At 43.0% G+C, this 21,637-nt stretch overlaps 1 protein-coding gene across 1 annotated transcript in view; it reads right to left on the bottom strand.

Annotated features, from left to right (window-relative positions):
- The window catches only part of PARP14 (poly(ADP-ribose) polymerase family member 14), a 42,067-nt gene extending 21,024 nt beyond the window's left edge, over window positions 1–21,043 (bottom strand). Inside the window, exons 1-17 of the mRNA XM_082483440.1 lie at window positions 20,843–21,043; window positions 19,855–20,052; window positions 18,906–19,193; window positions 17,029–17,265; window positions 13,889–16,125; window positions 12,264–12,497; window positions 11,763–11,984; window positions 10,658–10,748; window positions 9,537–9,686; window positions 8,960–9,022; window positions 7,768–7,935; window positions 6,679–6,885; window positions 5,832–6,425; window positions 4,570–4,715; window positions 3,848–4,022; window positions 3,349–3,626; window positions 362–782 (exon numbers count right to left, since the gene is read on the bottom strand). Coding sequence (XP_082339566.1) covers window positions 362–782; window positions 3,349–3,626; window positions 3,848–4,022; window positions 4,570–4,715; window positions 5,832–6,425; window positions 6,679–6,885; window positions 7,768–7,935; window positions 8,960–9,022; window positions 9,537–9,686; window positions 10,658–10,748; window positions 11,763–11,984; window positions 12,264–12,497; window positions 13,889–16,125; window positions 17,029–17,265; window positions 18,906–19,193; window positions 19,855–20,052; window positions 20,843–20,954 — 5,821 coding nt within the window. The 5' untranslated portion in view covers window positions 20,955–21,043. The remainder of the gene's footprint in view (window positions 1–361; window positions 783–3,348; window positions 3,627–3,847; window positions 4,023–4,569; window positions 4,716–5,831; window positions 6,426–6,678; window positions 6,886–7,767; window positions 7,936–8,959; window positions 9,023–9,536; window positions 9,687–10,657; window positions 10,749–11,762; window positions 11,985–12,263; window positions 12,498–13,888; window positions 16,126–17,028; window positions 17,266–18,905; window positions 19,194–19,854; window positions 20,053–20,842) is intronic.
- Between the last annotated feature and the right edge of the window lie 594 nt (window positions 21,044–21,637).

Genomic DNA, 21,637 nt, shown 5'->3' with positions numbered 1-21,637 from the left:
CTAAGCACCAAATTTCATCATATATAAGCAAATACCTATTATATAGTCAATATTGCATATTACAGGATGTATATGACATATTGTGTACTACAAAGGTGTATATAGAATCACAGAACGATTTAGGTTGGAAGGGACCTTGAAGACCATCTAGCATCACACGCGCCAGACTGTATGTATCGCACCACACGTGATAACTAAGTCATTATAACACATTTTAACTTGCAGAAAGCCACGGCTGGTGAGCAACGCGCCCCCAGTCGCTCCCTCCCGCGGGCCGCCGATGCACCGACCCCTTCGCGGGCCCCCTCCGCCCTCGGCCGCCGCCGCCGCCTGGGCCCCTCCCCCGGCCCCGGCCGCTCACCCTCGGGCTGGGCGAAGCAGACGAGCAGGTCCCCGGTGGCGGTGCCGTCCCGCAGCTCGCACTCGCCGCCGCCCGAGCGCCGCTGGCTCTTGAAGTAGCAGAGCAGCTTCTTCCTCAGGGCGGGCGAGGGCTCGGCGCACCCCCAGTCGCCCCGCACCAGCAGCGGGAAGGCGCGCGGCCCCTCACTCGCCATGGTGTCTCCGGGCTCCTCACACCACTGCTTTTCGCTTCCGTTCGGCGGCGCACGGCGGGGCGGGGCGGCCTCACCGCCTTTCCCGTCAGGCGGGGCCCGGGACGCCGCGGAGGAGGGTGAGGCGGGTTCCCTCCCCGCTCCCCCTCGGCCGCCGTCTGTCACCACACACCCGCCCCAGACCGGCTTCTCCTCAACCGGCGGTCCCAGCGTCGCACCTGCCCTCCTTTCCTAAAACACCCAAAACTGCCTCAGGCACTCCCTCCGCCTGAGCGGATGTCCCGTCCTTGCCGCTGCTGGGAGCTGGAAGCCCGGTGGGCTGCCGGAGGAACGAGGTCCCCTGGCAGCCATCGGCCTCCCCCCCCTCCCCCCGGGCCTGTAGGTGGTACCAGGCTCGTCTGGGGAAGCAGCGGCTCTTACCCGTCGCCTGGGCAGAGCCCGGGGCTACTGGCCAAGGTGTGGGCTGGGCTGGCCACGAACCGAACCACGGATGTTATTAACTCCCTTATATTCAACTACTTCTCCCAGAAGGGGAGAGAGACTTACGTGTTGGGGGAAAAAAAAAAACCCAACCCTAAACCAGCTCTAACAAAGTATTAACAGTAAAAAGAAAAGATAATATTAATAAGGAAATAAATATATGTAAATATATACAAAACCAATCTCAAGCTCCCTGGATGACGATCACATCATCGGCCGGCACTGGAACTGGACTCAGAGTGGCGGACGGGAACTGGGTTCAGGAATGCACAGATGGGGATCACAGGCAGATGAACAGAGTCCTCCTCGGACATCAGCCACCGAAGGAAGAAGGCTGACCCTCTGATCCCTCCGTTTATACTGCGCAGGAGGCAGATGGGATGGAATACGCCGTTGGTCAGTTTGGGGTCACCTGTCCTGTCCGCTCCTCCCCACAGGTGGGACCCCGCTATGTTCTTCAGCTTTCAGCCCTCCACGTTGGCACATATACAAGCAAGGTGGCCTTGGTTGTTACGGCAATAAGTCTAAGCAGGAGCCTCTCTGCATACCATGCCTTAGGAGTAACTATAAACATCAGACCTTATCACTGCTAGAAGCACTGTCTGAAAAACATGCCCTTCATTTCGGAGTGCAGTCCATTAAAAGAGACTTCACCATAAAGTAAAATTACTGAAAAGAAGATTGGTTTTGCTCTGCCTCAAACCAGGACAGCCGTGCTGGATGCCCTAGGCGCCTGGAACGCAAGCACTGGTGGAAAAGACACTTTGGTGTTCTCCACGGCTTCTTGTGGTGATGGAGAAGCTGAGAACAGATGTTTTACTGTCTCCTGAGGAGAAAGGTCAGAGTGATACCAGTGACTCATCAGCTGCAGTGGAGCACCCCAAGCCATCACCTCTGCCTCCTGTCGTGTTGATGAACCAGTGACATAATTTGCTACAGGTATCAATTAAGTTTATTCATTTTAAAAGCAAAAATTTAGACTTTTGGCCCCCATGCCCATATCTTGATTTCAAGCACCAGGAATACAACAGTCAGCATTTTTCAACAGTTAGAAAACTGATGTGATCAAAAGTAAGAAAGCCCAAAGCGAGTGGTTCCAGCACCAGTGATGGGGCAGGGTGCGAACAAACAGCCTGATGCCTACAGCTCTGCTGAGATACTTGCACGCTCGCATTATTTCACCCCACCTTCCCTAGAAAACGTGGCCCTGGCAATGTTTACCCTGTAGTGATTATTACTCAGACGGAGACACCAACCCACGGTAAAACTTTTAAGTAACAGCAACCTACGTAAAGCAAATATTGGAAGATTTTCTCTTCATCATCCAACCAAATAAGAAGTCAAACCTGATACATTTGGAGGAGTCAAGGGCTTTTAGAATTTGGAGGTGGATGCATCACTGTGTTTTTTTCACTAGAAGATGTTACAGTATCTAAGGCTGAGGCATATTTTTTTTATTCCATCAACATGCTACAAAGAAGATGATGTTGCTTTGCCTCTTGCCCCCTCCAACATGAAACTCTGAACTTTGGCTTAATGATCACCCCTTTGAGATAACCTATTTATTTAAGTCTCAGCAACTCCCCTAAACCCCTCTGTGTTCTTCTTTGCTCTATCCATTTCGCCTTAAGATCAAAGGAAGGTTGCTGCAGCTGGTATATGATCACAGAAACATCTTTCCTGTCTCTCTTAGGCAATATGCAAGTAACTCATACAACTTCTATAACCTTCTATAGAACCTCTTATTAACTTGCCAGGGAGGGTTATTCTATTAAAACCAAGCCATATTTGAGACGTCAAAAACCAAGTGTTAAACGTTTGGGGAGGTTTAGGCAAACACAAGCTGTTAACTAAAATTAGTTTGTTTATTGAAAACCACTATACCATAATTCATGATGCAAACTATCATTTACAGAGTGTAAGAAGCCATCAGAAATGCAACATCAAGCGGCCAGTGGCTGAAAGAAGGTCTCTTCCAATCCCCCACTAGTCCTTACTTCCTAGTCCAACCAGGATGGCCGTAAGGCTGCACGGAAAGGCTAATACAGTATAAAGGCTTGACCTGTAGTCTAGCAGCAGTTTTCAGTAGAATAACAAGCTCGAGTGTTAAATACGCTCACTTACTCTGAGTGTAAACAAGCAGACTATTTCAGTGCTATCAAAAATTGCCAGAGGTTGCTTAAATATAAACAAGCTTTAAGAATTTAATTTGATAAAACTATTTATTGTTTTCATTGTGTATTTTCTTATACTTGTTTCAGTTATAAGACAGAAAGACATACAATCTTGGCTGCAATCAAAATGCTTATCTAGTGAAAGTGATAAGGTATTCTGGGTAAGCTTGAATGTCATTAAATATGACAAACAGGGATGGCTGGTTCACATTATCAGTTGAACTATCAAACAGATCTACAGGGTTACTAGCATTTTTTGCTGCTGGAGTAATTGATCCTTTTGTCCCCCGAGAATATTCTCCAACAAGGACTCGAGCCAAGTACATGTACTTCTTCCCATCCATGTCTGGTTTAGAGTAGGTGTCATTGGCAGAATAGATGGCGTTAACAGCAAAGTACGTTCCATTTCCAAAGAGTGCAGCTGTAGTCAGAAAAACAAGCGTTTGTGAGCATTTCAGTAGCAGCAATCACTTATCTGCCATCTTCAGAGCCTGGGAATCTCTTGAAAATTTTGCTTTTTATTTACAATAGGGAGATTTAACAAAAATAATTTTGCATACAAGGCAGGACTACACAGGTGGCATAGCAAATCAGTCCTAGCCCTATTCAGGAAAACAAGAGTTGTTTTGAAATTCACATTACCGTGCATTCCAGCGTAGCTCCGGTTAAATCCATGGTTGTTAATTAAGGTTAACGACTCCTTACTTGTCCCATGAAACAGAAGCCTCTCATTATTTATGTTAACATTTTTGTTATCCATCTCACGCTTTTTTATTTGGTAGGCCTTCCAAAAAAATGGGTTCTGTATCCTTTCAATCTGCAAAGTTTGAAAGCAAGACACATTAATTTTCTTTAGCTTGCTGTTATGGAAACAACAGTGTATCAACTACTCAACCTGCTTCCAAGATTCTACTCCCATCTCTGATGCGTGTATACCAGATTATGAAATAAGTTCATGAAAACACTCCAAACTTTGGCATGACGGACAGCAGAACCCGGCCCAAAACATGACAGAAACATTCCACAGGAAACAATATAGGACAGTTTCACAGGTTTCTGGGGCATGGATGACATGCCTACCTGCAAAGCACACATGGCTTAAGCGAGCAAACGCTGTGCTCTACTATAGCAAAAGTGATTTAAAGGAAGAGCACTCTCCCTGGGTGCTGAGGAAGCGACTGCTTAAGAATCATTCCAAATGCCTCAACAGCAACATGAAACTGATGCTGATTAAAGTTATGGACAGCCATGAAGACTTGCACAACTTCAGAAAGCCCAGTGGAATTTATTTTTCCCTTGTTACAAGTATTCTTCATCACTTATTATCAAAGTATTTATGCTCAGAGCCAATGACATGCTTTTACCTTTTCAATTTTTAATGACTGACAGCTCTTCAGAAACCTTTGCTGCACATCTCTATATTCTTTTGTTTCTGGTTTTAGCTCCACTATTTTGAGTCGCTGTTTTTGCATATCGTCCCACGTTGCGGGGAGAACCGTTGACTCCTGATCTGCAGGAGAAACACAATCAATCACATTTACACAAATCCTCTGCTTAAAATGAAATACGCCCTGCTACAAACTCTTCTAACACCCATACACCTAACTTATCACTAGTGGCTACTGGTCTTTGTCAGCCAAGAGCATTCCATCGGTCTTTTACCAGAGTATTAGGGTGTTGCAGTTTCTAGTTTGCCACTGCACTGGAAATTGATGTGCCCGAGTTAGCAGACAAATCTGTTCTTCGCAGCTGAAGAGGGACACTTTGCAACATCTTTTACCAGTAGCCTTCCCTGCAAATCAAGTTTTCAAGGACATGGAGCAAATGCAGATTTACTGAGTATTTAATCCTCATCAACAAGGAGACTAGGAGCAAAGCACCTGAACACAGAAGGTTTTTAAATTAAAAAGTTCAAGAATATACTCTCCAGTCTTCCCTTTCTTCCCTTCTCTCATTTCACATGAGGCCTAGTATCTAGCTGCATCGCCGAACAGTAACACTGACTGAAGCATATGCTACAGACTTCCAGCATTATAGGTTCACTCAATTAGAAGTGACATTTTTTGGTAAGAAAACAAAAAATAAAAATATGAAAATATGTGCAGGAGGCATTACTAAGGCACAGGGAGCTGCACAGTTACTTAAACCTGTCCACTTTCAAGCATTAAGTGGAAAAAAAGTTACTCCCATTAAGGTATAAAATGTGCCCCTGCAAAACTGAGTCACAGCAGCACAAATAATAAACTGGGAAAAGCCCTGTATTCATAAGTAAGAAAAAGGTAGCTCCTTATATTGTATAGGACCAGAAGTAAATGGAAGAGGGTACATCTCAAGAACAGAAATTAGCCGAGATCAAGAATGACAACTGCTACAAACATCTAATTATTGCTAGTAACCCTGTTAAGAACCTCAGAACACGTTACCTATTCTTCCAATTAATTTAAATAACTGCACGATTCTTTTATTTTTGTTTCCCAATTCAGTTCCTTTCTACATTCTCCAGAAATGGACCCTCACAAAGCTCTTAACAATATTTTGCATATTCTTACCATTTCTTAGTCTTCTAGGCTGCGTGCAACCTGGTTTGAACGTGGGAACATCAGTCTGTCAAGATGCTTTTACTTACCTTCAGATTTATCAACACGTATAATGCGTGTCTGGTTTCCTTGGTCATCCACAGCATATCTAGCTTTTACATTCACTGTGTATTTCTTCTTATTAATGATGACTGAAATGTCTTTCTGCTCTCCTATGAAAGCTTCTTCCAAGTGCATATTTGTGAGACTGTTGAAGGGCACGTAGCAATCCTTTTCAAAATATTTCCACTCGATTAAGTTTTGTAAAAGTTCTGCCCTGGTCTCTTCCTGTTTAGCAGCTTTTACCCTGTGGATCATTTCCCGAATATTTGAATAAGCAATCCAGACATCTTTCTCAACACCTGAAATTTGAACAGTGGTACCATCCAAATAGAGAGCAATACTTAATTTCTTTTGTAGGTCATGCAGTTCCTCACTCTCCGCTTCGCCAAAATAAAAGATAAACTCATCTGTGATTTGTGTTTTAAACTGTTCCTTTAAAATTACAGTTTTCAACCAGTTTTCAGCTTCTTCCACCTTCTTTTTGTTTTCACCACAAATCTGCACAACAGCTACGTCGATTTTCTTTTCCAAAACTGCTTTGTTTTTTTCCTTTGGGGAAGGTTTCTCAGAGCTCCAGAATGCTGCATTGAAATACACAATGTTGCAATTAACATCAACTATTATCAGCTGGTGCTAAACAGATTGATCTAACACCTGTATTTCATAGAATGATAGAATGGTTTAGGTTGGAAGGGACCTTAAAGATCATCTAGTTCCAACTCCCCTGCCATAGGCAGGGACACCTCCCACTAGACCAAGTTGCTCAAAGCCCCATCCAGCCTGGCCTTGAACACCTCCAAGGATGGAGTACGTATTTAAGTGACATCTACTTACATTTTAACTTGGAAAACAACGTTTTAGCTGCTGTTTTAGCAGGCCTTTCTCTTTTCTGCATGCTTTTCTGGAACACGCTCAGCAGATGTGGCTGAAAGATGACAACTTTAATAGTTTTCACAGATGGAGCAGCGTTACTCCTTGCAAAGTCAGTTACTGCATCTATCATGTCGTCAGCTACTACAGCTGGATCACGGCCTGCCTCACCTGAAACAAGTTATAAACATTTTGGTTTTAAAAAGCATTAATAACTGTTACAAATGGTTAAAACATCTCTGAAAGAACAGTTATGAAGATATCCACAATCACTTGGATCACAAACAAGTCGGAAATAACTTCAGGTTGGCAATTAAGAAAGGTTTCTATTTATCAGGAAAAGGAGGTTCAAGACCACCTTTCCAGCAAGGGATAAACAGAATTTTACTTTTGTTGACATGATGACTGATCAGATTATGATGTATACAATACAGCTTGGTTACCTAATAGGCCACAGGTCTGACACTCAATGGCCCAATAGCCAACTCTTTGCTGAAAAAACAAGTTTTGTTTTATTTGCGTGTGAGGTCTCTGCATGCCCAGTTCTGGATCCTTTGACTCTAGGGATTTCTACTGATCAAACTGAAAATAACAAGAGAAGAAAAAGAAACAACCTGTCCTGCTCGACAGGCTGACATTCCATCCATATCAACCCTGCTTTTGTGGCTGCTAGCCAGAGTTGCATCATCTACTGATTTGAGCAATGGAGTAGCAGCTCTCTGGATTATTCTCTGATGAGCTGCCCATGCATATCAGGCTGCTGTGACTAATATTTATGGTTCTCCAAGAAGTATAGGCATACCTTTGAATCCCTGTTAGCAAGGAAGTGTCAGCTCTAGAGCACTCATACTATTTACATACTAGCTGACTGCAAGGAGTGAGACTTTCTAGGTCTTCATAAGCTTCTAATAACAGTTTTAAAGTCTGCAGTTTCTGAGTGTATTTTCACCAAAGAATAAACCCTCCAGATAAATCCAACTCAGCGTTTGAGCCCTGAGATCAGCAGAATCCATCAGCTGAATGCACTGAACCCATTTCAGACGGGAGACAGACCTGTTCCAATTGCTGGGAAGGCGACTGAGGTATACTGCTGTAATTCACACTCCTGAAGCACTTTGGAGACAAGGAACTTGATATCATCTTGGGCAACAAAATGAATTATTCTTTTGCATGGCAGCCTTCCTCCTTGAGTGGTAATATAGCACTTGTTCTGTTGTGAGGCTGAAACATCAAGTAGGAGAACATAATCAATCAACACTTGTCCACAATATAGACATGTACTAATCCTCATTAGGAGATAAATGGTGAAAAATATGCCCCAAGAGAAGCTCCAAGTCTCCTTCCACAAACTGTGCAACCCCCTCCTCTCTCTATGTTCAGTTTCAAGGCAGAAGGATTCATTTTATGTTTGTAAAATATTTCCCTCATTTGGCAAATACATTTTGTGGGCCTTTATTTGCCAAGTTTGCCCTGCAGACTAGTACTACCCTGTCTTCACACACGCACAAGCATGCCACCTACCTTCAGGCACCTGGCCTGAATTACCCTCTCGGCCCGTGCAACACAGGTTTACCTCTTATCTCCTCCACATAATTCTTTTTCCTTTGGTTGGTCTTCCCAGCTGACCTTCACACCCTTTCCTGCTTCCCTTAGTTGGTGGGGTTTTAAACCACATACTTGTCCATCCCTACTCCCCATCCCTTGCATTTGCTATTCAGTAGCTGAATTTGGTCTACAAATAAATGCCTCTTCTGAGGCAGGAACCCAACTTCGCTAGTTTTGCCCTCTTGGTCACACAGAGCATGTGGTAGTGGGTTGCTAGTTCAGCCAACAGCAAACATGTATTTTGTCACTCGGGAATGACAAAAGGAGCTGCAGGTAGACAGTTGCTTCCAGTGACGTATTCTGTTAACATTTCTGCCAACATCATCCCTTGCTCATGGCTCTGTCTGATGTAGACTTGATTTGTTTTTTATCTAGGAAAGCTCTATTGTAATAAGAGGATGCAATAACGAATAGGTTTAGTTCTTTACATATGCTTAGAAGCCCTCTCTTCCTGAAGATTTTTCTTTTCCTTCACTCTTTAGACGTTTTACAAATATTACAGTAGCTGATTAAAAACTAGCTGATGTAACACAGTGCATAATACAGACAGATGTACAGTAGGCACTGAGAAAGTATTCCAACAGATTCCATGCTATGCATGAACACCTTCAGAAAGCAGGACAAAAATGTTGTACCATACCTAGTTGAGCACATTCATCTTCCACTGCTTTTCCAGCACCGCTTAGAATTGCTCTGGAGACACCTTAAATGAGAAGGGGCATACAAGTCCACTGTTACTACTGTAAATGCCGTTAAAGTCCCATCTGAGGCAGAACTGTGTACCACAAAATACTTAAAATATCTTAATCCTGATAACAGTAAAGGTTATAGTTGAAAAGCACTGTTGCCTAAGTTTTAGACTTATGCTTTTCAATTCAAAGTGATGTCTAAAGTACCTAACAGGTTTCACTGAGGTCAAAATCTCAGAGGTTTGTCTTCTCCTTTAGTCCAAGAGATGTTCTATAAAAAGATTCTATAAAAAAAATATTAGTTTCCCTTTCTGCAAGGGTCTTAAACATGCCACCTTGTAACATAGATTAACAAGAAAGAGAAAGTTTCAGACACTTCCTAACTGAACCTTTGTACCCCAAGAAGAAAAACAGAAAGCAACCGTGAAACAAAAGGGTTTGAAACCTTGAAAAGAATACGTCCTACTCTTCTTATCCAACCCTTCCAACCACATGTACTGTTTTCACATACAATACCAATTAAAATACCTGTTTGTAGGCTGAAGGTTTGGTTTGTTACGTTTACAATGACATCTCCCTCTTCCTTGGTAATATCACCTTTCGCCACCCGGAACACAATGGAGCCAATCCTCATTTCATGTACATCCTCTGCTGGGGTTGAAGAGGTATCAGAGGAAGCTGCAAGAAAGAAATGCAGACCCTGAGCAGAAGGGAGCAAAGAGATAAGGGACTAGTTCATGGGTACAGCGCCTACAGAGACCACAGTTTGCCTCCAGACTCGGCCAGGGAAGAGGACTGCCTGCCACGTTAACCGAAAATCATTCCTTCTCACAAGAGTCTCTGATCAACCTTCACCTATTCCCACCGTTGCTATTCATGCTGAGATGAAAGAAAAACCCTGTTTTGCTGCACACCTGGTATACAGACACTACTTTGTGATGTTTTATTATATAAGCCTTTGCGAAACTCCAAGGTAAGAGAGCAGCAAACATTCCAAGTCTCGCTCCCTTGCTCCTCTGTCTCACACAGTTTTCAGGCAGGTTCTCTACTGCTTGACAGGAACTTTTTACCTATGCACTATTTGTAAAAACTTGATGACGCTTTCAACATGTAACTTATTTTCTACACACTGCAGTTCCATTAGGCTGGATAACACCAAAGATATTTCAGCTTGGTTTTGCTATTCGTCTGAATGTGTAAAAGACTTATGAGAATACAAAGAGGCCACTTTAAGTCATAAAAGCAAGAATTCACCTGCCTTCCCAGGACATAGGAAGACTCCGACCTGTTCATGATCTAATCAAGTACTGCTGCAACAAAAGAAAAAGCCGTACTTGTGCCCTTGGCACATGATAACTTCGGCTGTCCAGATTTGTAGGGGCACTATCCAGATAATGAATCACGGGTACTTTTTTTTTTTCTTAGCATCTCCAACACTGTTTCAGACATTACAGACACTCAGCCTAAAAATACCATATGCTGCCTTTACATCAGCCACTTTGACTGTTACTTGGACTTTGGGAATTATATGCTCACCAAACGAATACCTAAACATCCATAATGAATGCATTCCCTAGAATATTTAAAAGAATTAAAAAAAGAAAATATATATATCCACTAGTCACAGAACTTCTGTGGAACAAGCTTACCTGCCCCTTGGCTAGCCTTATTTGGAGAACTCTTCTGCACTTCAAGTTCTACAGTATTTCCACATCTGTTTTCAAGTTCATCTACAAATTCCTACAGAAGGAAATTACAGTCAACCTCTGTAGAAGTCTTTAGATTACACAGTAGAAATACAGGTTAGAAAAGTAAAGTTAAAAAGCATTTAGAAGGAGCTTAATGCAAATTACTTCATACCATCTGCCATAATGCCAATGGCGAGTTTTGACACCGTTGTTCTTGGAGAGCAAGGTGAGCAATAGACAGAATAGGTAAGTGACCAAGTCCAAGCCCTACTTACATTCCAGAGGGGTACGTGAACAGACGGCACCCCTACGCTGAGGGGCTACTTTACACTCTAACTCAAGTCTCACAGCTAATGCCACCCTCCTCTATGCACAACAACTCAGGCTTTGGTGCAGTAGCCTTCAAGTTTGGCCCTTCAAAATGTATTAGCTACTGCACAAAATAACAGAAGTCAACAGATGCAGGAACACTGGACAATAATGCTGGACATTAATTCACAGCTTGACTGCACCCTTTTGAGAGAGTCATGTGTGAAACGAGTAACCTGAGCACAGATATAGAAAATTTGTGCTAACGTGATACTGAAGAAAGGGGGATGCGGAATACAGACAGGTTTTCTAATGGAGAAGTTTACCAGCATGGCAATCTTAGCATAATTTTCTTCCTAAAACAACATTAGCATTCCACTGAAAGCACTCCTTTTTCCAAGAGCGAAGACATCTATGCAGGAGTTTCAGCAAATTTATCTGTAGGCGAGTCCTACCAACATACTGAAGAATTACGCGACATCATTAGATAAAGAGTAATTACAGTTGCATCTGTATTATTGCCAGGGAACAGAAAAGGACAGGAAGGGAGCAGAGTTGTACAGGACAGGCAGGTGACCATGAGGGATAGAATCAAAAAGAGAACTTTCAGTACAGACAAGAGAGACTGTCAGCACACTTCTTCGGTGTAAGACCAAGCACCCCATGGATTCTTTGGAGATCATCAGATAGCCAAGTACCATGAGATAGACCCAAATAAAACAGCATGTAACAGTGACAGAAAAACATAGTGACTCACCTGAATATTAGCGGTGTCTTTTGGGTGCAACAGAAAGTAAACTTCCTCAAGAGAATTTACTCTGTTTTTACTACTGAATTCAAACACTTTGTCAAACAGTAATTTAGCAACAACAGACTTTGGGAATCCTAAATTCCCTGTCCCAATCGCTGGGAAGGTAATTGATTTTAAAGACAGTTCCTCAGCAATCTGCAGGCATTTTGTGATGATGTTGCCCAAGACCTGTAAAGCACAATTTTTTTTCAATTACTTAAAGTAAATTTTTTTGCAACATAGCACTTTCCCTTTTAGCTATCTCTTGGTATTAAAGTACAATAATTGCATACATCACAAGGAATTTATTAGTCAACAAGGGATTAGCCACACAGCTAAAAAAGAAGAGCCCAAACTCTCTCATCTCCCACAAAACTGTCCCTCATTTCAAAGGAGAAGTTGCATTAAAGCCACTATAAAGCCTAGACCAATTAGAGTTCAGGCAAAAAAAAAAAAAAAAACTTATACCTTTGAAGGTGCGTGTTTCTGGGACCATGCGGGTACAACAGCATGAAGCACAACACTGCAGCCTAGATTGTAACCTTTTGTTTTCAACACAGATCCCTCCTCAGGTGTTTTTCCTGAGCCTTCTTCGTTCAAGTCCATCTGAAGCATTGGCCCTGCCTTCCTTAGCAAAGCTTTAGAGAGCAGCCCTTTATCAAGCTGGAGATCTCTGGTAACACTGGTGACAACAACGTCTGTCTGAAAAACACACAAGCAAAAACTCTAGTTTTTAAGTATCAAATTTAAATTTTGCACCAATTCATCAAGTACAGCCTGCCTGCTGATTTACAAAGTAAATTTTTTGGGCAGCAATCCGAGAGCAAACTAAGTTTTGGAATAAACCAGAAGTTATGCTCAATTCTAATATCATGAGCCTGCCCCAAGCAACACAAAAACTGAGTTAACAGTGAAATTCATTTCAACCCAATGGGAGAACGTTAAAAATCTGCATCCCTTGTCAACTCATTCTACCTCCATTTGAAAAATGTTTATGCAAGTTTGTTCTCCAAGAGAAGCTCGCAAACCAAAAATCTATGGGAGCAGGACCTCCCATGCCTGGCTGGTCTAGAGAAAAAGGAGCCGCTGAAGATAAACAAGACTGGGGGAAAGCTAAGGAGAAAGAAGTGAGAAAAGCACTATCTCACAAGGGAGAGAAATACAAAGGGCTATGAACATTGTGTCAAGCACTAAATTGAGCTCCCCAGGGAGGACCTCTATACCCATTTTAATGTCTATTCTGTCCTGGCCAACTGGAGAAGTTGCATGCATAAGCTATGGGAGGCATCCACTCCTAAAAGGATTTGCTGGCCACTACAGAAAGGGTTCTGAAAGGAGTTGCTTCCAGTATCGGTGACATAGTAGCTATCAGCCAGCCAACAGCAATTCAATACTGGAGGCAACCGGAAATCGACCGGTGAAGTTGGTTCTCCACAAGAAATGCAATAGTAACCGCACGTTTCGTGCCAGTGTTCACCAATGACGTAACGGATAACAGTTCTCCAGATCAAGATGTGACAGATGCAGGGAGAACCAGACTGGCTTTGGGCGCAGGGCTCAAGATGTGCATGGCTGTGCTGCCTGGGGACCACAGTGGATCTGAGAGCAGCCCAGCCACTCTCGCATGGCAAGGCACTGGTGTTAACCAACCCCCAACACCCTCTTTTGCTTTTGTGGTGGTACCACACTCTTGTAATCAGGATTTCTGGGAAGGCCAATACCACATGCAGGTGGTTCCTGCCCAGCAAGGGAGGGTCAGGGGGGTTCAGAGCCCAGAACCATTCCTGCTGACCCCAGCTGCTTCTGCTAAACTGTGATGCACCCTGTACCACAGGTATCTGCATGCCTCTGTGTTAGCAGATGACAAAATACAATGCTACGCAGCCATTTGTATCTATCGTGTAAGACAGTCAGCTAACAGCAGTTCTTATAATCAGCAGCGATAGCCAATTTCAGTAACGTATCAAACATGTCACATTACTAATTACAGGTGATGGTCTGAGGTTGGTGGGGGTTTTGCATTTTGTGGTTTTTTTTTTTTTTTTTTAAAAAAAACACTGATATTTTAAAAGCAAATAATATAAACCACTTACTGTAGCATCTTCAATGCTTCCTTTGTTCAGCATGATGTTAAGGCCCTCCTCAGTTTTTACCAATGGGAATTTCTTGCTATTTTGAGTAGTATTGCTCTCTGTAGGCTTATGAACTGTAGTGGTCTGATGCTGTGACCAGACTGAATCATCTGAAAACACTTCTCTCAGTGCCTTGCAGAAAGCCTGAATGTTATTCTGTGCAATATCCACAAGATGAACCTCCTTCAAGCTGCTGTCCCCCATGGATTCTTCCAAGGTCTCCTTGATGGAGGATACAATTGAATATGTACACAGTTCCAGTGGAAAGCCAAAAATCCCTCCACTTATAGCAGGCAGAGCTATGGAACGGTGATTGTATGTTTCGGCTAGCTGCAGACTTTCCTTCACTGTCTTTCTTAACAAGTGCACGCAGTTTTCTGCTTCATCCTTCCTCCACCTGGGCCCAACAGCATGAATGACGTTCTTGCAAGGGAGTTTCCCAGCGCCCGTGACAACTGCACACCCAGGCTGCAAAGCCCCGTTCTTCCTCATCAGCTCGTCACACTCCCATTGCAGCTCTGGACCAGCTGCTTTCAACAGTGCCTCAGCAAGGCCACCGATGTGTTTTAACTCTTCATTAGAGGCATTTACCACAACATCAACAGGGTAAGTGCACAAGTCAGCTTTATAAACCGCTATTACAATTCCACCTATGGTCACTTGCTCATAGGGCTTGCCTATATTACTATGTTCTTGCGGTTCTTCTGACTGCTCTTCCAGCCTGACTAGACACTTAAAATCATGTTTCGCAGTGGCGGCAAAAAAGTGTTCTCGCTCTTTGAAATATGACTTGGCTCCTGGCTCGTTAATTACCACACGCTTATAATGCAGGCCAGACAGTATTTGCTCAACTAAGGTGGCTCCCTTCAGCACTTCTCTTCTTGGCCCGCTCAAGGATATAGCTCTACATTTGTTCTGTGTGCTAAAGTCCACTTTCACACCTTTATTCTGTAAGTCACCCCAAACATTGGTCTTCTCTTTCTCAAAAAAGATTATGACTGCGATGGGCTTTCCTCCGATGACCTTTTTTACTTGCGTGTTTTCATCTATAAAATTAAAGAGTTCCTCAAAGGCTTTTGCTACAGCTTGAGAACAACCAGCAATGATGACCTGACTCTCTGCCTGAATGACTGTTACATCTTCATTACAGCAGTTTTGCTTGGTGAGCATACTCCATTCCTTCTTCTGGAGGACTGACTCATCCTCCAAAGTAATGCTTTTGTAGTCCAGTTCCTTCTTTATTTCTTCTTCTGCTTTTAGGAGATCTTCAGGAGTACTCCCTTTCAAGACAATAGCTTCTGTGCCAAGCTCATAAAAGGCACTAATTTGTTTTGACATAAACAGGCTCTGTGACAGGGTTTCGTTATCAATATGCTCTAAAAACTTGAAAATGTAAGGGTGGATTTTAACCGTTTTATTTGCCATTTGGCGTATATTATCTAATATTTCCCCTTTTACTTTATAAACTTCCTCAGGCACTCCACATAGGTTAATTACCTTCTGCAAATGATCATAAGTTATCTGCAGGGCTGGGAACTCTGCATGAATTTTTTCTTCAAGACCAGTACTCTGTACAATTGCATATTCTCCTGGACCCATTAATACCATTTCTTCAGTTCTTTGCTTTTCTCTTTCAATTTCTCTGGTGGCCTTTTCTATCAGAAACTTCAGTTCTTGTTCAACATTCTTCACAATTTCATCTTCACCTACTAGAACAAGTAAACCCTCGGAAATACATGGGATTATCAGAACTTCATCGTGGGTAAAGCTGTTTCTAATGGCTTCCCACACCTCTGCACTTAATTGACATTTAATTGCTTTGTACTTTGATATGCTATGTGAAAATGCCGTGGAAACATTTTCATTCCATGTCTTGATCAATCGAAATGCTAATCTCTTCTGCTCAGTCAAAGTAGCTGAAGGATGCAAAGTGACTTTTGGGTTTGCACATTCGGGTTCAGGCCATGTTAGCACACAACTACACTTTGCCATTTCACAACTTACTGCATTAGTTAGCCTATTATTTCTCTGCAAGTAATACCAGATATGTGGATCCAGAGGCACTGTAATTGGATCTGGCTTCTTTACTTGTGGCCCTTCCTTTCCATATAGAGCTGTTCCCAGCGAGGTGTAGTAAGGGTAGACAGAGATTGGCGTTTTGTTGAGCGAATGCTGCTTTGCCAAGATCTTGGTTACATCTGAAATGAACAAACAAAAACCCTAACAATTAATGCTAGCACTTAAACCCAAAGATCTTCGGGTTGTTGTTTATTTTTTTTTTAACTTTGTTTTCTACATCATAGTGTTTCTTATGTCTAAGAATAGTTTTACATTAATTTCCCCCCCTTACCAGATAGAAATAATCCCAAAGTATTGAAGACTTACTGGTTTAAAATGCCAAAAACTAAGTTAGAGAGATCCAGTGAAGAACCAACACTGTCCTCCTCCAGGAGGAGATACGCACAGCTCTGTCTCTGTCCCCACTTCTGTTATATGCTGTACTTGAAGCACCCAACTCAGTAGCTGTCTGGGCTGTTACTCAGCTGTATCAAATCACAGCTCCTCCGCTTCTCCGCCAAAGAGCGTCTATTTTCTTCAACATCCCTTCAGCTCCCCCCCTTCACTGCAATGCCTCCAGCTTCACCCTTGTCCTCTGCCTTCCACAGATGCTCATGTTTCTGTCGCTGGCTGGATGAGCCACAGCACCTGCTCTCCAGCCAAAAAGCTGTCCAAGAAGTTGCCCTCAGATGAGTCAGACAGCACACATTGCCATGGGGTGGCTGGTGGTGAAGGCGCCAAGGAGAGAAGTCTCCTGCATTATGTGGGGCTGTGCTTTCTCTATGGAACTCAAACTGTGACCTCAACTCTGAAAGGATCAAGGCCTGGGTGAAATAAACTGTGCCTAAAAAGGAAAAATTCTATGCCTCATGCCCAGCTGGTCCAAAACTTAAGCTTGCACTCCAGTTAGCAGAGATCTACTGACAAAGCACCAGATCTGTTGTTTTATGAGGGCAAAGTAGGCATTTCTCTAGAAAATCCACTTTTTGACCTTTAAGTGAAAGGATCTCGGAGAAATAAAAGGCTTCATATTTCTGCATTACCTTTATGGTCATAAAATGTAATGATAGCTGCATCTTCCTCAGGCAGCTGCTGAACATCCACCACTTGCGCACCTCCATTCTTCTTGCTTTCAAAGTAGATGGTTATATAGTCACTGGCTGTGTTTGGTGGTATATTTTCAGCCCTAACACTTCTTGTTAGCTCAAGGCACCGTGCAGTAATATTTTGTTGCTTTGCTCTGTGGTTTTGGTTAAGCTTTTCAGCAAATTCCCCTCCATCTAGAAAGAGAAGGAAGAAAAAAAAAAAAACAAAAGAAAAAAAAAAAACTCAAGATCAAACTAGTAGCTCGCTTTTCTACTATGATATTAGCAGACTATCATTGAATTGACCAAAGCACTGAATTACAGAGCACGTATAAACTCAGAAGTGCCACAAAACTACTTCTTTGCACATATTCAGTATCCCTAACTTAGTATTCACCACATGGTTGATCACAATTGTTGACTACAACTACCAAAGCCAGAATTTGTCACTGGTTTTCCTACTGGATAGCACAGGGTCTCTAACTCCAAAGGAAAATAAAATCAGGTAAGTTTTGGGGCTATAGCTTTATACAACTAATCGGGCATAAGTCAACAGTTATTTCTTTCAGTTTTATGACAAACACATCCTATTTTGGGCTATTCTCCCCCCCCCCTTATCATCATGGTAAAAGATAGTTTTAAAAGATGCCACAAAGTTGTTTCAAAGTGGCATATAAGTGGTTTTCACCATGTTCTACCTTTAAAGGGATTTACTATTTTTCCTCATAGAAGACAGAATTCTCTCTTCTTTCCTGTCCCACCTCCTCACCCAGAATCAAACACACGTAAAATCACCTTGTCCCCAAAAGGACTCAAGCGCAGCAAAACTCAAAGAATCCTGGAACCAGTTCGCCACTGTCAGTTTAATTCAGTTCTCCTGGTAACGCAGTGCTTTATCTCTACAACATCAGCTACGGCATTGCCTTGTACCGATTCTGAATCTGGTCTTATCGTACCACTTATTGTTGCCCACAGCCTGGGATGGAATTTGTTAATAATAAGTCTCGGCAGGAACCAGAAAGTTCCCCCCAATCTCTCACTGGTGAGAAGTAGGAGCTGACACTTCTCCGTCACCTGGAAGGTGCCTTTGTCATCAATCATCAGTAAGGCAGAAGAGAAAGCGTGTGGTATTGAACACACTAAAAAAAAAAACCACAGTGGGCACACAGTAGCTTAACACCTAGTTGGTACTGCAGCATCAGACAGAGCACATGGTGTTAATTCCACGTGTCACATAACTGACAGCTGCCATCCTGCATAAGGACAGCTGGACTTGCCTCAGCGTCCCAGGGTCCATCCAGCCCAGTAACCTGCTGTGGCCGTTGCTGGAGACAGGAATCTAGAGAAGAGCTGTAAGAAGACGCCGCTTCCCTAATCCTCTCCCAGCCTCCAATCTATTGCAGTACATTTCCCAAGCCTGATGCAGTCTATTTAATAACCTTAAAAAGCTCTGTTCCACGTACTTGTTCAATTTTCTCCTCAAGTCCACACAAACTTACTACATGTGTAACACCTTTTGGCAAGGAGAGCCTTTATTACCCATCTGTTCTAAGAACAAGTACATCCTTTCATTGTTTCTATGTTTGGCTTTAGTCCTACCTGTTCTGTTTACTATCCAAATCAGAGCTAGCCCTTTTCTGACTTACACTGGCCTCTACACCTTACAGATAAAAGGTACATCGTTAACATTAGTAAAGTAAATCCTCATTTAAAATGATGCAATACCAAATTAAACCTTAAACCTATGACAGAAATCATTCATTTCCTGCTTAGTCTCTCTCTCACAGACATTAAGTAGCTAATAAAAAAGATGTGCAACTCTGACTCCTTCTTACCAATATCTGCAGTAAAAGTAACTACAGCAGCGCTTATTTCAGGTATCATTTCGACAATGAAGTCACCATCATCCTCTGACAAGCCGCTGATGTTCTCCACCAGCAAAATTAACATGCAGTCTTTTACCATCTTCTGCACATTTTCAAGCACAACTATGGCAGACGGAAGAGATCCTTGAGAGTCCTCCACTTGGCACAGCTCCTGGACAGTCTCCACTTGCAATGGCTTCACGAACAGATCAATCTTCTTCACTGAGTGATGCTTCCTTTGCAAAACTTCTTGGGCATCTAGTTCCACAGGAAAACAGACAAAGATGTAATTTTCCCTTCCTGCCACAGCAGAGCAACATGTTAAATTACACTCTACTTAAAAAATCTGGCCAGCCATATTTTCTCGCGTCGCAGAAGAAACAGAAATAAAGCAAAACTACATCAAAAAGTTAGTGTCAAGATAAAAGCTACTCTATGATCCGCATGTCCCCAGTCTCCCCCAAAGGAATAAAAAAAAAAAAAAAAAAAGTTATGTTTTGAGGTAAGTGCTACCTCCTTTCTACTGCCCTCAAGTGCAAGAGACTGTTCTCCAGATTAGTAACATCTAATAAATAGCAAATAAAGAACGGGTTTTCCATCCTTCTTACCTTATGCATTTAACAAATATTTAACTATTAATTATTTAACTACATTGGACTATGTTAAATATTTAACTATTTATCCTGCATAAACAATTTCCTCTTTTTGCATACATCCTTCACACACTAACAAGTAGCCAACAGCAATTTAGGGTAGAGGAAAACCACAGATAAATTGAGGCTACTTTAAAATAATTTTCTTCACAAGGGCAAGTGTTCACTTCTCCGTCAAAAAAATAAATAGCATTTACTACCTCTTTTCCTCCCAGTCTCCAAATCCCTGGCTTTATTAATATAAGACCCATAAGGTACGACCATACCTTCCTCATCCTGAAAGGTGATAATTATTTGCTGATCCTTTTTGATGTAGGACTCGATGTCCCCCCCACCGGACTTCTTTTTATTTTCAAAGTACATTTCCACAATCTCATCTTCTATTTCCTCCCCAGAGGCAGTGGTTACTACTATGACAGATTTCCTAGGGGTTGTTTTTTCCACTTCCAGTTTCTCACATGATTCTGAAATGAAAGATCACACCCTAATGCCTTGGGCAAAAGTTAAGGGAAAACCCAGGCATATTATCTTCCAAGCTTTTACACCACTTTTTGTTCAGATCACAGATAAGATCAGGGAAAAGAACAGGGAACAGGCATATAAACAGTAGTTCAGGCAGTGGGTGTTTTTCCACAACAGCCTTTAAATCCCAAACGAGCCAAACATATCACTAGCGTGAGTTGTCGTATCAACAGGTGAGGAGAACAGGCTTCGATTCATCACCAGGCAAGGACAGCAGAAGTAATGGCTAGGAAAGCTCCTTCACAAATCCACCATGAGGGAAACCATCGCTCTTCTGCCTGTGCACCCTCTCCACTTACAGCTCCAGCCATTGCTGTGAGTCACCATGGGTCTCCACCTGCTGCCTGCCACAGGAGCTCAGGTGTACCTGAGGTACACAGCTACTGCTGTCCTACCACAGGTTGCCCCGGCAGGGCTGGTGGCAGCTGGGAAGGTCTGGGTAGGGACAGCCTTACCCAGAACAAGGGCCACAGCATCCGCTGCACATTCTCCCTAAGGAACTGACCTGTCTGAGGCAGTGAGTGAAGGGGGGAGTTTCCTAAAGGGACTCATACAAAGAAAAAAAAAAGAAAATCAATTTATTTATTTTAGCCTGAGCTTGTGATTTCTACACTACATGAGACAAACACCACAAGCCACCCAGGTGACCCGGGTACTGTTGTAGCATAAAGGCCAATGAAAACCAACGAAGCAAGAAAACACTGGTCTTTGCTTGGTGAGTGGCACACTTACCTGTCTTCTCCTGATGAACGCACGCAGAAACCTCCTTATTCTGGCGGGTGGGAAGAGATACCTGGGGTTCATTAACTAGAGATAAATGACAACGCTTTCTCAGGTACTGCATACTTCAAGAAGAAAAAGGTCACGCTCTTGAAGACCAAGGAGCTAACACAGCTTGTATTTAGTTTCCTTTGACACTGCCAGAATCACAGGATCCCATATATTCCTTTTCCCAAACCATATGTTGAATGTGGCTACAGAAACACCCTTTGAGCTCAAAAAAAGCCTCAGGCATAGTGTGAAAAAAACAAACCAGCACAGAGTGGTACGGCGTGAACTGCTGTGAGCGGGTCCTCCCACCCACTACAGCACCATCCTTCTACAAAAACGGTGTAGTCCACCAAGAGACGTGCGGAGGACATCGCTCCTCTGGAGGGGTGCACTCTTCGGAACTGGGCACCTCTCTCACCACACAGCCTGACCCCGTACCACACCACTGCCAGCTCCTTTAGAACAATAAGGAACACAGCTAAATTAGAAGACAAAAGCTAATGGTAATGCCGGACTGCTTTTCTAGTCCAGGCCCTCGATCTTCACCTGTGCACCCTCGTTTGCACAAATGAGTGATGTGCAGGGAGAGGTAAGCAGGTTGCGTGCGATGAGCAAACTGCCGCCCGCAGGGCGAGCGCACGCGATGTCTGCCAGAGCCCTAACGAAAACTTGCCCAGAAAGTTGGTTCGGTCAGTTTTTATGCATGGCTGGGAGCTGGCTGAAGGGCTGCGCTTTATGCGTTAAACTAATTTGGTG

The sequence above is a fragment of the Vanellus vanellus genome, assembly GCF_965231255.1.
Source record: "Vanellus vanellus genome assembly, chromosome: 5".
Lineage (NCBI taxonomy): Eukaryota > Metazoa > Chordata > Aves > Charadriiformes > Charadriidae > Vanellus > Vanellus vanellus.
Note: the sequence above shows the minus strand (reverse complement) of the source record. Positions and strands in the feature narration are given on the sequence as shown.